The sequence below is a fragment of the Nuphar pumila genome, chromosome 6 (genome assembly GCF_984573655.1).
Source record: "Nuphar pumila chromosome 6, dmNupPumi1.hap1.1, whole genome shotgun sequence".
In the NCBI taxonomy this organism is placed as follows: Eukaryota; Viridiplantae; Streptophyta; class Magnoliopsida; order Nymphaeales; family Nymphaeaceae; genus Nuphar; species Nuphar pumila.
Window position 1 is genome coordinate 121,530,270 of NC_143254.1, and position 15,571 is coordinate 121,545,840.

The window sequence follows — 15,571 nt, forward strand, 5'->3', positions numbered from 1 at the left end:
CTTATCTTTTATTGTATTTCCAAACATCCATCTAAGCATATGCATCTCAGCTACACTCATTTTTTGAATATGATGTCTCTTGGCAGCCCAACATTCCGTACCATATAGTAAAGCGGGCCTAATAGTCGTCATATAAAACTTTCCCTTCAACCGCAATGGCATTCTACGATCGCACAACACTCCAATTGCACTTTTTCATTTCATCCACCCAACCTTTATCCTATGATTTACATCTCCATCAATTTCTCTATACTTTTGAATGATAGATCCCAAATATTTGAAACAATCATCCACCGGTATTTCTTGCTCACCAAGCTTCACTACACTCCCATCACTACTTCGTTTCTTACTAAACCGACATTCCATATATTTTGTCTTACTCTTACTCAACTTAAAACCTCTTGCTTCCAATGTATGTCTCCATAATTCTAACTTAGCACTAACCCCAGCTCTAGACTCATCAATCAAAACAATATCATCAACAAACAACATACACCACGGCACATTTTCTTGAATTGATCTCGTAATCTCATCCATCACTATAGCAAATAGGAAAGGGCTTAAAGCAGATCCTTGATGTAACGCAACCGTTATAGGAAAATTGGTTGTCACCCCTCCACAAGTGCAGACATTGGTTACTACTCCTTCATACATATCTTTAATTATACTAATGTACCTGAGAGAAACACCTTTATTCATCATTGCCCACCAAAGAACGTTCCTAGGTACTCTATGTTAAAATATAGCTTGCGTATGGATCTGGATCCAGATCCATACGCATGGTATGTTAATGAAACACATGTTGTATTTCTCTCATTAATGGCATCCTTGTAATATCTCTGATATTACAAGGATAGTTGTATATCTGCTTAATATATAAAATGGTTAGGGCTTGGAGGTCGAGCATTGTGAGCCACCCCAGCCATTGTGTTCTCTCTCTCTCTCTCTCTCTCTCTCTCTCTCTCTCTCTCTCTCTCTCGCGCGCGCGCGCGCCCTGTTTCCTGTAGATGTTGTACCAGATATAAAATCTGATATGGTATCAAAGCTATGGCCATCCTGTGCGTGAAGAATCTCTGAAACAGCAGCAGTGTGTTCCTCCTTTCGCAGATCATGAACTGCGTGTTCCTCCTTTCAGCGTACCAGATATAAAATCTCTGAAACAGCAGCAGCGTGTTCCTCCTTTCGCAGATCGTGAACTGCGTGTTCCTCCTTTCAGCGTGTTCCTCCTTCAGCGTGTTCATCGAGATGGGGTCAGCGTGTTCATCGAGAACAGCGTGAGCAGCAGATCGTGAACAGCAGCACTGCGTGAACATCCTGTGCGTGAAGAAGTTCTGAAACAGCAGATCGAGAACAGTTGAAACAGCAGATCGAGAACATCAGCCTTTAAAATCTCATCCTTTGAAATCTCCCCTTCTGAAAGTTGGTATTTTTTTTTCCTTTCAGCGTGAACAGCATGCTCATCGACTGTGTTCATCGAGAACGCAGATCGTGAAGAGCAGCTCATCGACTGTGTTCATCCCAAGTTCTCTCTTTTCTGTTACTCTATCGTTTGTGTTGGTTCCCATTTAAAAAAAAAAAAAACATCACCGACTGTTGTTTCCCTTTCCTTTCCTTCATTGTTGTTTTAGTGTTCTTTGTGCAGCATTTTTTGGTCGTACAGGTATATGCCTTATTACAGTTTTACTGATTGATTAAGTGATCTCAAATCTGTTTATTCATTTTCATTCATCTTGTTTGCTTATTAATTATTCCACTGATATGGATTACTCTTCGTCTTCATCATCCGGTCCCTCTGCCAATTTCTTGAGTCAGCTTGTTACAAAAAAACTTACTCATTCTAATTTTTTGAACTGGAAAAGGCAAATCCTTCCTTTTATACGGAGTCAGGATCTCGATGAACATTTGGATGGTTTAGTTCCTATACCACCACGGCTTATTTTGCAGGAAACCAAGGATGAGAAAGGTGACACAATTACCATTTCCATTAAGAATCCAAAGTATACAGTTTGGAGGAAGCAGAATCAGTCTTTGGTTGCTTATATTACGTCAACACTCTCTCAAGAAGTGTTGGTTACTCTTTCAGATGATTGCACTGCGGCGGATCTGTGGAGTAAACTGTCACAGAGTTACTCTCAGATATCAGAATCCTGAGTTATGTTCTTAAAAAATGAATTTCAAAGTTTGAAGAAAGGCTCCATGACAGTCATGGAATACATAGGCCGCTTAAAGAGTATTATTGATCAATTGGCTGTTGTTGGAAGTGCTATTGCAGATAAAGATAAAGTTCAACAACTCCTCAATGGATTGGGTCCTGACTTTGACATGTTTACCACAGCTTTATCATGCCTTCCTCGCCCACTTTTGACGACCTCCAAGCGAAACTTCTCCAGCATGAGATGATTATGAAGCAAAGGGCAGAAGGAAATGAATCAGCTCGTCCTCATTCAGTTTTGGCCATGGACACTTTTGTAGGTTTTGGACAATGGAATGGAGGGCATCAAGGAGGCAGAGGCCGCGGACGCTTTGGGCAGGGAGGACGTGGTATCTTGCCTACACCTAATATTTCAGGGGGTTTTAACACAGGGAATCAGAGGAGAGTGCCCACTTGTTTCTTATGTAACAAAAGAGGACATGTGAAAGTTGATTGTTGGTTCAATCTATAGAATAGAGGAAAAATAAACAAAATTAAAAATAAATCCGCTACTGCTGTGGACACAAAAGGGCCATCCACAGATGTGCAACAACTTTTGTTATCAGCATTGTCACAGATGACGATCAAGCAAAATGAACAAGGCGAATGGTATGTTGATTCAGGTGCCGCCACACATGTTACGGGTAATGCGGGTAAGTTATCTCACTTGTTGCCTTATTTTGAAAAAGGTAGGATAGTTACGGGAGATGGAACTTATCACTCCATTAGTCATACTGGCAATGCACATATTCCTATGTCAAAGTCCTCACTTCACTTGTCCAATGTCCTTCTTGCTCCTAATATTAAAAAGAACATTGTTTCTGTAGCTAAACTTGTTGACGATATGAATTCTTCCGTCGAATTTACTCCATCTTCTATTTATGTTAAGGATCTACGAACGAAGGAGACGTTCGCTAAGGGGGAGCGACAAGGAAACATGTACGTCTTCAAGGAGATTCCTTCAGTGTCTTCGTCTTCAGTCTCAGTCCTCCAGTTGAAGTCGTCCAAGCATTCTTCAGTGTCTTCGCCTTCAGAGTCTTTGTTTTTTCCTTCATTGGAAGTTTTTAATTCATCTCATTGTAATAAGTCAGATATTTGGCATAGTCGTTTGGGACATTGTAGTCGAGGTTTCGTTGAAAACCTTGTATCTGATGGTCTCCTTCCAGAGTCTAGTTTATGTTCATTTTCTGATAATAATAATAAATGTTCTTCATGCGAACTCTGCAAAAGTCATGTTCTTTCTTTTCATATTATAAATAAAAGAGCTTCAAAGCCATTTGAGATTATTTGTTCTGATGTTTCGGGACCCACACCTATTCTTTCTCTTTCTGGCAGTCGTTACTATGTTATCCTTATTGATTCTTATTCCTGTTATACTTGGATATATTTCTTAAAACACAAGCATGAAGTTTTTCAAATATTTCGGGAATTCCATTCAATGGTCAAAACAAAGTTTGCTCGTGATATTGTGCATTTACAATGTGATGGTGGAGGAGAATATTCATCGAACGAATTTATTGCCTTTCTTCGGGATAAAGAAATAAGTCGACAGGTTTCTTGCCCTCATACTCCTTAACAAAATAGGGTTGCAAAGAGGAAACACAGGCATATTGTTGAGAGAGCGATGAGCATGTTACATGATAGCAATGTGCCCGTTAGTCTCTGGACAGAAGTTTTTCACACATCTGTTCATATCATAAATCGTCTTCCTATGGCACTTTTGGATCGGAAATCTCCCTATTATACTTTATTCGGGCAACATCCCTCTTACGATGAGCTGCGTGTTTTTGGTTGTGTATGTTATGTACATATTGATTCATCTCTGCGAAATAAGTTTCAGGACAAGGTTGTCAAGTGCAGATTTGTTGGGTATGCAGATGAATACAAAGGTTATCGATGCTATGATCCTACTACAAAACGTATTAGGACCTCCAGAAATGTTGTTTTTGACGAACGAAATTTTCAGGTCAATGACTCTGCAGCGTTGCCATCTCGAGAATTAGAAGTATATGATCCATGGATGAGCGCAAATCTTTTTGCTAATACAGGAGAAACATGTCAAACAAATTGTCCTTCCTTCGGCTTGAGCAGGGAGTTGAATGACTCACAAATACATGTTGAATCATCTTCAGTTGAGCCACCCCCAGTAGAACGCTTCTCTAGGCAGATATACACTAGACGGGACAAAAATACAGAGCCAAGGAATGTGGAAAGCATCGCCAATGATCCGGCTCAAAGGCCGTCACGCATTAAGCATCCTATTCAACGATGGGTGAGTTATGAGACCTTCTCCCTTGATTTTCAGTTGTTTATGTCTCAGCTCACAAAACAGGCTGAACCCACTTGTTTTAATCAAGCTCTTCAATCCCGTCATTAGACTGAAGCTATGAATGAAGAAATGGAAGTTCTTCATGAATGCCAGACTTGGGAAATAGTCCCTCGGCCAGAAGGAAAGAATGTAGTTGGCTCAAAATGGGTTTATAAAACAAAGTATAAGCCTGAAGGAAGCATTGACAGATATAAGACACGACTTGTTGCTCGAAGATTCACACAACAATATGGTGAAGACTACGATGAAACTTTTAGTCCGGTAGTCAAAATGGGTACTATTCGTGTCATCATATCCCTAGCAGTCGATCGAGGTTGGAGCCTTAGCCAGATGGATGTTAAAAATGCATTTTTGCATGGAACTTTAAAGGAAGAAGTGTATATGGAGCAACCTCCTGGTTATGCCGAGAAGGATCCTACTGCCTGGGTTGAAACAGGCGTCCCGTTCCTGGTTTGAAAGTTTCTCTATGCAAATTCAGAGTTATGGTTTTAGAAGATGCTCTCTGGATCACTCACTCTTTATTTTCCAAAAGGCAGACATTGTTATACTTCTTCTTATATATGTTAATGATATTGTGATCACTGGGAGTTCAGATAATCATGTGCAAGACGTGAAGCAGTTTTTAATGAAAACTTTCAAAATGAAAGATTTAGGGGAGTTGAGGTACTCTCTTGGTGTGGAAGTTGACAGACAACAAGACACATTGATTAGGGGTGGCAATGGTGTCGGGTTGGCGGGTCAGCATACCTCAACCCGAACCCGAACCGTTTAATAAATGGGTAACCCGACACGACCCGCCAACCCATTTAATAAATGGGTTGGGTCGGGTAAACGGGTTCTCAGGTTCGCGGGTAAGGTTGACGGGTCAGGTTGATGGGTTGACGGGTCGGGTTGGCGGGTTGACCCACCCGCCTAACCCCTTTATTAAACGGGTCAGTCGGGTTGGCGGGTTGGCATACCCCCAACCCGAACCCGACCTGTTTAATAAACGGGTTACGCGGGTCGACCCGTTTATTAAACGGGTTGGCCCGCCTAAGAGGCGGGTTGGCGGGTCGTGTCAGAAATTGCCACCCCTAACATTGACACTCATGCAACAAAAATATACTCTTGACCTTCTGGAAAGAGCCGGGATGACGAATTGCAAACCAGTCAGTACTCCTAATGTATTACATCAAAGGATGAGCTCTGAAGATGGTCATCTTTGTGTCAACACTACAATGTATAGAAGTCTCGTGGGAATGTTACAGTACTTGACCTTTACCAGAACTGATATAGTTTATGTTGTCAATCAGGTATCCCAGTTTATGCATGCTCCAACGGAGGGTCATATGGAAGCTGTGAAGTGCATTCTACGTTATTTAAAAGGAACTATAGGAGACGGACTTGTTTATCGCAAGAACGATAATTTGCATAGAGGACATGAACTCATCACTTATACAGACGCAGATTGGGTAGGGGATCTAGATGAGAGACGATCTGTCTCTGGATATTGTGTATATATTGGACACAATTTAGTGTCCTGGAGCAGCAGAAAACAAAAGGCAGTGGCACAATCGAGTACAGAGGCTGAATACAGATCGATGGTTGTAGGCACGGCAAAAGCCACATGGATTAGACACTTTATTGAGTGATCTTGGGGAGACAATTATTTGATATTTTCTTCTATGTGACAATCAAAGCGCAATAAACATTGCATGTAATCCTATCTAGCATAGCAGAACGAAGCACATTGAGATTGATCAACATTTCATACAGCAGAAAGTCGAGATGAAGGAGATAGAACTACGTCATGTTCGAACAGAAGATCAAGTGGCAGACTTGTTTACCAAGGGGTTAACAGGACGTCAATTTTGGCTATTGAAGAGCAAGTTGTACATGATCCAAAATCACGTACAACTTGAGGGAGGGTGTTAAAATATAGCTTGCCATTTCTCTCATTAATGGCATCCTTGTAATATCTCTGATATTACAAGGATAGTTGTATATCTGCTTAATATATAAAATGGTTAGGGCTTGGAGGTCGAGCATTATGAGCCGCCCCAGCCATTGTTCTCTCTCTCTCTCTCTCCCTGTTTCCTGTAGATGTTGTACCAGATATAAAATCTGATACTCTATCGTATGCCTTCTCCAAATCAATAAAAACCATATGCAAATCTTTGTTCCTCTCTCTATATCTCTCAATAAGTTGTCAAGAAGATGTATAGCTTCCATAGTTGATCTTTCAGGCATAAAACCAAATTGATTCTCCGATATCATGACAACCTTCTTCAACCTTGACTCAATCACCCTCTCCCAAAGTTTCATAATATGACTCATGAGTTTTATACCACGATAGTTTGTGCAATCTTGTATATCACCCTTATTCTTATATAGAGGCACCAAAGTACTCTTCCTCCACTCATTAGGCATCTTATTTGTCTGTCAAATCTTGTTAAAAAAATTTGTCAACCATTCTAAACATTTCTCTCTCAAGCATTTTCAAGCCTCGATAGGTATACCATCTGGGCCAACTGCCCTTCTTGATTTCATTTTCTTCAAAGCCTCTGCAATTTCTTTCTTTTGAATCTTGCGCATGAAGTCATGATTCATCTCCTGAAAAGGAATGGAGAAGTCTCCAAGATCCTGAGCATGACTTACATTAAATAGCTTATCAAAATAATCTATCTCTCCTTAATCTCCTCATCTTTGACTAAAACCCTTTGCGTTTCATCTTTGATACATCTAACCATACCCAGATCCCTCGATTTCCTATCTCTCATCTTCGCAAGCCTATAAATATCCTTCTCGCCCTCTTTGGTATCCAACTTGTCATAAACCTCCTTATATACCTTATCCCTCGTGTTTTGAACTACTTTTTTAGCTTTCTTCTTTGCTATCATATACTTCTCCAAATTCTCATTATCACGACTCTTACTTAGATTTCTATAACACTCTCTTTTAACCTTAATAGCTAATTTGACATCCTCGTTCCACCATGATATATCCTTACCTAGCGGTGCACCGCCTTTAGACTCACCCAATACCTCCTTAGTTACCTTTCTCATGCCACCCGCTATCTTATTCCACATTGATTCTGAATCCTCCTCGAGACACCAATCAGCTTCTTTAACTACCTGCTCTACAAACATTTCTTGTTTAGCTCCTTTCAGTGCCCATCACTTAATTCTAGGATATATCTGATGTCTATCCCTTTTGCAGCATTGTCTAATTTTAAGATTTAAAATTAAGACTCTATGTTGTGTAGCTACACTTTCTTCCGGTATAACCTTACAATCGATGCAACAACCTCTATCTCTCTTTCTAAGTAGAAAACTTGGAAACCAAAAAGATAAAGGAATAAAACCAATGATGAAAAAATGTAAATAGTTCTCCCCAATAGGCAAGCTACTGTTGCTTCCAAACCTCAAACATTCTAGCAGCAGAAGCATTACAACCAAAGCTAAAAGAAGTAAAGAAATATTGTCACCCTTACACAAGGAAAAGAATTCTTCCGACTATGGTGCATCCAAGGTTGCCAAACTAAGAAGCAGAAGCAGGAAACGATATGGAAAGCGAGAAGCGAGGCATTTTAAAATTTATAGGAAGCGGGAAGCGAAGTATCAATTTGAAAGCGAAATATGAATAAAAAAATGAAGCAATATGGTAACTGAATAGGAATCGAACAAGAAACAAATAAAAACTAAAATAAAATTGATCATTCTTATATTTCATGATTTTTCACTAAAAGAGTTAGTTTTTTGTTAAAATCTAACAATGATGGTTACCAATTTAGAGAAAGTATATGTGAAGTGAGAGAAAATACATAAAAACATGAAAAAAAATGTGAGAAAAGCATATAGGAAGCATAGACCATGTGTGTGGGAAGAATAAAAGAAGCGTGGGGGAATCGAGATTCCCATGAAGTTTCGGAAGCGAGGAGTATCGCACTTCCGAAGCGTGTTTTCGGGAAGCGAGCTTCCCACCTACCTAAGAAGTTTCCAGTAACTCTGGGTGTGTCCATTAAAGCAATTGTAAATTACAGCATGGGATCACAAAGGTTAGGATGAGAGGTCACAGTATGAGGACAAAGGCAGAGGTTCAAAGAGGCTTTATAGGTGTCAGGGATTACAACAAGATTGGCAGATCACAAGAGGAAAATAGAGAGAGCATGACAATGAAACAGGGATTACAAAAGTTATGGAGCAACTTCAAAGAAAAAAATACAAATAAAGCATTTCTCCATTATCATGAATTTCTTGACAAATAATGAGACCAAGTTATCAGATATGGAAGTGGCATTGCAAAGCAATGCAGAAAGAAGTGAGAAGCCAGTTTTTTAGGTCCATGTGAAGTGAGAAGCAAGAAGTGATTAGGAAATATTTAAGTGTCATAGGGAGTTCATGTTTACCTAGTACTCATGGAACTGAAAATAGTTTTATTATTTTTTCAACCACACAATTATAGTTAGCTGGACAAATATCCATTAGATATAAGGATGAAAGCTAGTACGAACATCTCAACCCTAAAGAGAAAATCACTATTTACCACAGCCATATGATTTGTTCCTCAATCCAATTAAAATAGGCTGATTACAGTACTCTTGATAAGAATTGCAATTCCTTAGTTGGGAAAATGTATAGGTTCAATGAAAATGTGATTGCCATGTATAGAAGCCCGTGTCTTGGAAGCGTGCTACCATGATTTTATTGGATGGTATATATATATATATCACTGATATCGCTGATATTTTGAAAATATCATGATATTATCGGCTATTTCAAGGTAGTCGATGATATCGGGAATATATCGCGATGTTTTTTGAGAAAAAATCTTTTTTAGTTACTTTAAGTTTGTATTTCCTATTTTTTTGTTTCTTTTATATTTTAAAACCTTTATAACATGTTTCTTTATATTTTTGAAAGAAAAATAATGCAAAACTTATTATTTTCTTAGCTTTTTTGTTGTTATTTATATTTTTTCAATTTTTTAATTTTTCAATTTTTTAAACTCCCGAGATTTTCCCAAGATATTCTCGAGATTTATCAGAAAATCTCTCCGAGAAATTACCTTTTGACTAATGATATATATGTATATATATAGAGAGAGAGAGAGGAAAGAGTTTGGGTTTGAATCATATGTGGATCCATATTAAGGTACATATTAAAAAATAAAAAATAAAAGTCTATACGTGTAATTTTTGAAAAAAAAAGGGGGAGGAGGAATGAAAATTTTATCATAAAAGGAGAAAGGGTCTCTCTCTCTCTCTCTCTCTCTCTCTCTCTCTCTCTCTCTCTCTCTCTCTCTCTCTCTCTCTCTCTCTCTCTCGTCTACTTCTTCCTTCTCCCCTTCCTCTTTCGTCTTCTTCTTCCCTCTTCCTCTTCCTTCTCCTTCTTTTTTTCTTCTTCTTTTTCCTCACTGCCTTTCACCAACATCAAACAAAAAAAAAAGGTTTCGGTCAAGGTTGGACCCGACCCAATCTGAACCAGCACGTACCCATGCTTCATCCGGTACCCATATCCATGTTGGGCCGTGTCGACACAGGTACGGCTGCTCAATAACCGTGTCTATGTGACATAGCTTAGTCCAAGCAATACTTGCAAATAGTCAGACGTGGTGATAGATTTCAAGAGTTTCCTACACAAATCCTTGTAGCAATAACATATATGGTCTATAAAAGCAGGCATTGTATCTGCCTCCCAGTTTTTTTCCCTCATGGTTATCATTGGATTTTGTCAGAATTGGCTAACAAAACCACCTCAACTCTTTTGTCACAATGCAAGGCAAAACCACCACAAACTTTAGAAAGAAAGATTAAGAAAGCTACAATTTTAAAGCATATTAGTACACAATCAAGTTAGTAGGAGAGAGAGATATTTAGATAGCTAACCTTCATTTGTGATATAGTTGAAGGCCTCCAGGGCCTCTGAGGTGTTTCTGTATATGTTTGGCGCTAACACATGAACCAGGTGATTATCAACCCACCTACACAATGACCAGAAATCAAGCCAATGTTACTATCATAGTAAAAGACGTGAAGAAGTCAAAGTCAAAGTCAAAAGTGAGCTTATGAAAACAACAACAAAGTGTCATCATAAGCTTGACTCAAAAATCTCGGTGAGCAAAAGCACAAACTATGCAGAAAGCTTTCTTTTAGAACAAACTATGTGGAGAATGAGCTAGCAGTACACTAATATGACACTGAAGTAACTTTCCAAAAGGGTAACAAACTTAGCTTCTTCTGATAAAGGAAAATGGTAATAAAGAAACTTATGGTAGGTAATTGAGAAAGGATTGGACCAGCATGCTACCAAAGGAACAAGATAATGAAAATTTCAAAATGTTACAGTATTATAAAAGATTCAGAGCATTAGAATATAACAATCACACGTTAAAATGAAAAAATTCTACAAAAAGTTCAGCACACAAAACCCATACCACCAGACCAATCTAGAAGAACAATAGAATTGTATTCAATTTGTTCCATCAACTAGTAAAGAACCTAAAAGAATTTTTGGTAAAGATCCGTAAACCAGAAACAAAGTACCTCCACCATTTGTTCTCTTCAGAACGTGAGTCATTGTCAATAACTGACTTCTCAGGATGAATCCGAGTATCCAACTTGGTAATTATATCTGCACATAATCACCAACCTTCACGCAAAATTATAAAAAAAAAAAGGAATTACATATAAAAGATATGAACCTAGGCAATGGGAAAGAAAAATAAAATGGAACATTATTTTATGATTTGAGCCAAATAATTATCGAAAGTTGGATAAAATCTATTGTAGAAAAACACCAAATGACACAAACCTGATGAATCAACCAGTGGTTCACCATCCACTGTCAGTATGGGAACCTTCTTATAGTCAGACCATTTGATTTCCTTCTTGCTGATGGGGTTGACTTCCACAACAGTGTAAGCAATGCCATGATAATCGAGGAAGGCTGAAACAGAATGTAAACTTACTAAGTGAAATGAATGCATGGAACATACATACATATGCACAGACAAACACATGCACACAGACAAGCCATGTTGGAGTCAAGTGATGCAATTACAGCTTGTTAGCTAATCAAAAAAGGGAAATGAGTATTAGAGACATAAGCATTCCTACTTAATGCTAGTGATTCATGTGTAAATGCTAAATGTTAACATGAATGGATTCCAAAAAGGAAAGGGTTCTTTGATGAATTTAAAATTAAGGACAAATACAGAAAAAAATTACCAAAGAATAGAGAGAAGAAAATATCATCAACTAGAAAATTACAAATAAGAAGTCAGATCTCAGTCAAATTAAGAATGAAAGAACAAAAATATCAAAAAGTACAAATTGACAGCAATACAAAGATGAACCTTTTAGTAACTAAGCAACCAAGGCTGTACTTGTATGCATGTATGTATGTATGTATAAAGTATAGAGAAGGAGAGATTGGTGCTGCCTAACCAAGCTAGGAAATGACTAGTTCAAGAAGTCATAGTCTGCAAGTACATCTTTGCTTTAATCTAGACCAGTCACCGATATTTTCAAAATATCACGATAATATCATGATTTAAGGTCAGTCGATATTATTGGCAATATGTCACAATATTTTCAAAATATCACATTATCACGATAAGGTCACAATATTTGTGGGAAAAACTCAGTTTTTATATTTTTTTATGTGCATACTGGAGACTTCAGGTTCAGGTTTGATCGATTACCTGGTTCAAACCCCATCCGTTGACAGCTCTACAAAGTGCTAAATTATAAACATCCAATCTAATGGTCTACATCATAGGCATGTGATGCAAATCGGTTGCCCGATTCGCAGAGGAACAACTAAGTTACGCTACTCCTAAGATCTATGCTATCAAAAACAAGAATAATGGAAATTAGCAAATTAACTAATACATACAATTAAAGAAAATAACAATTCTTAATCCAATTAACCTCCCTAAAAAATCCCATAACAAATATTTATAGCATGAAAGGAAATCCTAACTCTACATTGAATCTTGGATAAGATCTGAATCCAGAACCAAACTCAAAAAATAAAATCCAAATCCTAAATACTAACTACGAATCCAATCGGATCCTAGAGCTCAATCCTATCACCCATTGTTATTGTTGTTGTTGTTCTTGTTTGTTTGACTTGGATCCGATTCTAGATCCACGACTGCATCATCCCCCCTAGGTTGGGAAAGATTTGACTCGGGATAGGATCCATGTCAAACAAACAAAAAGAAGAAGAACAGGTGATGGGATTGGGCTCCAGGATCCGTAGTTAGTATTTAGGATTTGGATTTTATTTTTTTGAGTTTGCATCCATATTCGGATCTTATCTAAGATTCATCGTAGAGTGAAGATTTCCTTTCATGCTATAAATACTTGTTATGGGATTTTTTAGGGAGGTTAATTAGATTGAGAATTGTTATTTTCTTTGATTTTATGCATTAGTTAATTTGCTAATTTTCATTATTCGTGTTTTTGGTAACATAGATCTTAGGAGTAGCGTAACTCAGTTGTTTTTATGCGAATCGATTTGCATCAAGTGGTATCAGAGCAAGATTTCGATCTTTTAATGATGTCAAGAAGTGGTCAAGAAGAGAACGTGCAAGAAATCATAATCAAAGCAAAAAAATGTAGTAATGGATTTGACGGTAGAAGTGGTCCCTAAAGGTGATCATTATTGATAGCAGCCGAAATATAGCGATGATTAGAAACACAACTCTGGAAATCAAAGATGCACAAAAGGCAACAGATCAATCGATTGGTATGCTAGAATGATTATTCATAGAATTCATGCAGCACTCGAAGCAGCAACCAACTCATGCCCTAGAGATCTACGAAGAATGCTCCAATCTAAGAAGTGACACCACAATAACAGCGAGCGTAGGTGTGCATCCACTACCATCGACTGATGACTTAGGCGTCCCTAGCGAGCAACCTCTGCCAGCAGGTCCAATTGGCTGAGCATGAAGAAAATGACGACAAGGATGCAGAGCAGGAGTGGTGATTCGAAAACCACCACAACCCTCTTGGACCTGCTTGAGATGTGTGTTTGACGTCATTGATCTTCTGACTAGCCGCTGGTAGAGGTTGCTCGCTAGGGACACCTAAGTCATCAATCGACGGTAGTGGATGCACACCCACACTCGTCGTTATTGCGGTGTCGCTTCTTATATTGGAGCTTTCTTCATGGATCTCTAGGGCACAAGCTGGTTGCTACTTCGAATGCTGCATGAATTCCACAAACTGTGGTTCTAGCGTACTAATCCGTTGTTTTGTTGCCTTTTGTGCATCTTTGATTTTTAGAGTTGTTTTTTTAATCATCGCTATATTTTGATTGATATCAATAACGGTCACCTTTAGGGACATCACCTCTGTTGGGAAATCCATAACTACTTCTTTCCCTTCGACTACGATTTCTTGAATGTTCTCTTCATGACCACTTCATGACATTGTCACAAGATCGAAATCTTTCTCTAATACCACTTGAGGCAAATCGATAGTTTGATTCACAGAGGAACAACTAAGTTACGCTACTCCTAAGATCTACGCTACCAAAAACAAGAGTAATGAAAATTAACAAATTAACTAATGCATAAAATCAAAGAAAATAACAATTCTCAATCCAATGAACCTCCCTCAATAAACTCATAACAAGTATTTGTAGCATGAAAGAAAACCCTAATTCTACGTTGAATCTTGGATAAGATCTTAATACAGAAGCAAACTCAAAAAATAAAATCCAAATCCTAAATACTAAGTACGGATCCAATTGAATCCTAGATCCCAATCCCATCACCCGTTCTTCTTCTTCTTCTTTGTTTGACTTGGATCCAATTTCTGATTCACAATTGCATCAACATGACAGCATGAGAGAATTATCTCTGCAGAATAAAATATGATTTGAATGCGGCTACTATACATGTGTTGTGCAGCTAGGACAGGTTGGTTCCTAAAGTCATAAGACCTGGTCTATTAAGATGCTTTTGGATGTGGCCAAGGGACGTTTAACATACTTTGACAATTCGCAATCCCTTACCTCCCATCGATAATAAATAATTGCCCTCTTTGGATGAATCTGGAAACGTATTAATCGTTTGATTCAATAATTGACCTCACAACCACTAAAGTCTCTTGCCCAATATAACCTTCATGTCCCATACTATTAACCTTTCAAAGCAATTTTTGTCATAAAAAAGAAAACTTTCAAAGCAATTTGAGCTAGTTTATGTTTTAGAACCTCCTAAACTTGTTTCTTTGTATTTCTGCAAGAAAATACTGCAAGACTTATTATTTTTTATCTTTTTATTATTATTTATATTTTTTCAATTTTTTAAACTCCCAAGATTTTCCCGAGAAAACCATGATTTTGAAAATCTCTCCAAGATAAACCCCCCTCGGCAAGAAATTACATTGAGTGATACAGGTGAGCATGATCTGGACTTGTAGATGTGTCATCCTTGCTTTTTTACTAGAAAGCATGCTTTGGATCAAATTATTTCAACCAGCTAAAAAAAGTGCACCAGTATACAAGATAATCAATCAAGTATTGGTTTCCAAAACTGGAAGCAGACAGCATGCTTTAATACATCTTAAGTTCCATGCTGCAATTGCATCACGAAACTCAGTAGGCTATTTAAAGCTTGGTTTATATCATTCATCCTATCCAGACATCACAAAAAAATTATAACCACGACACTAGAAAAACACGGGAAAATGTGGGTTAATCACAGGTGAAGCCCATATTCACCAAGGAAAATTAATTCGATAGTTGGACCTTCTGAAATACAAATCACATAATGATATTCAGCAGATTACTTAAAGCATAGCCTGAACAATCACCCCATCCAGATCATATTGGAAGAGATCACAACAAATTTGCAACCTCGCACCAGAAGAAACAACGGAAAATATGATTAGTCACTGTTAAAGGCTTACTCATTCACCAAGGAATGCTAGCTCGATACTCGGACCTTCCTCAATGCAATTCACATCAATATCATCAGCAGATTACTTGAAGCTTAGTGCTTCCAATCAATAATTCTCTCCCGACCTTATCAAGAGATATCACAACCAATTT

The 15,571-nt window shown here is 38.0% G+C and overlaps 1 protein-coding gene across 2 annotated transcripts in view; it reads right to left on the reverse strand.

Annotated features, from left to right (window-relative positions):
- LOC149835979 (uncharacterized) overlaps positions 1-15,571 on the reverse strand; it is a 36,659-nt gene that overhangs the window by 20,343 nt on the left and 745 nt on the right. For both annotated transcript variants that reach the window (XM_090008885.1, XM_090008884.1), the window contains exons 2-4: positions 11,312-11,446; positions 11,044-11,131; positions 10,387-10,481 (exon numbers count right to left, since the gene is read on the reverse strand). In XM_090008885.1, coding sequence (XP_089865011.1) covers positions 10,387-10,481; positions 11,044-11,131; positions 11,312-11,446 — 318 coding nt within the window. The remainder of the gene's footprint in view (positions 1-10,386; positions 10,482-11,043; positions 11,132-11,311; positions 11,447-15,571) is intronic.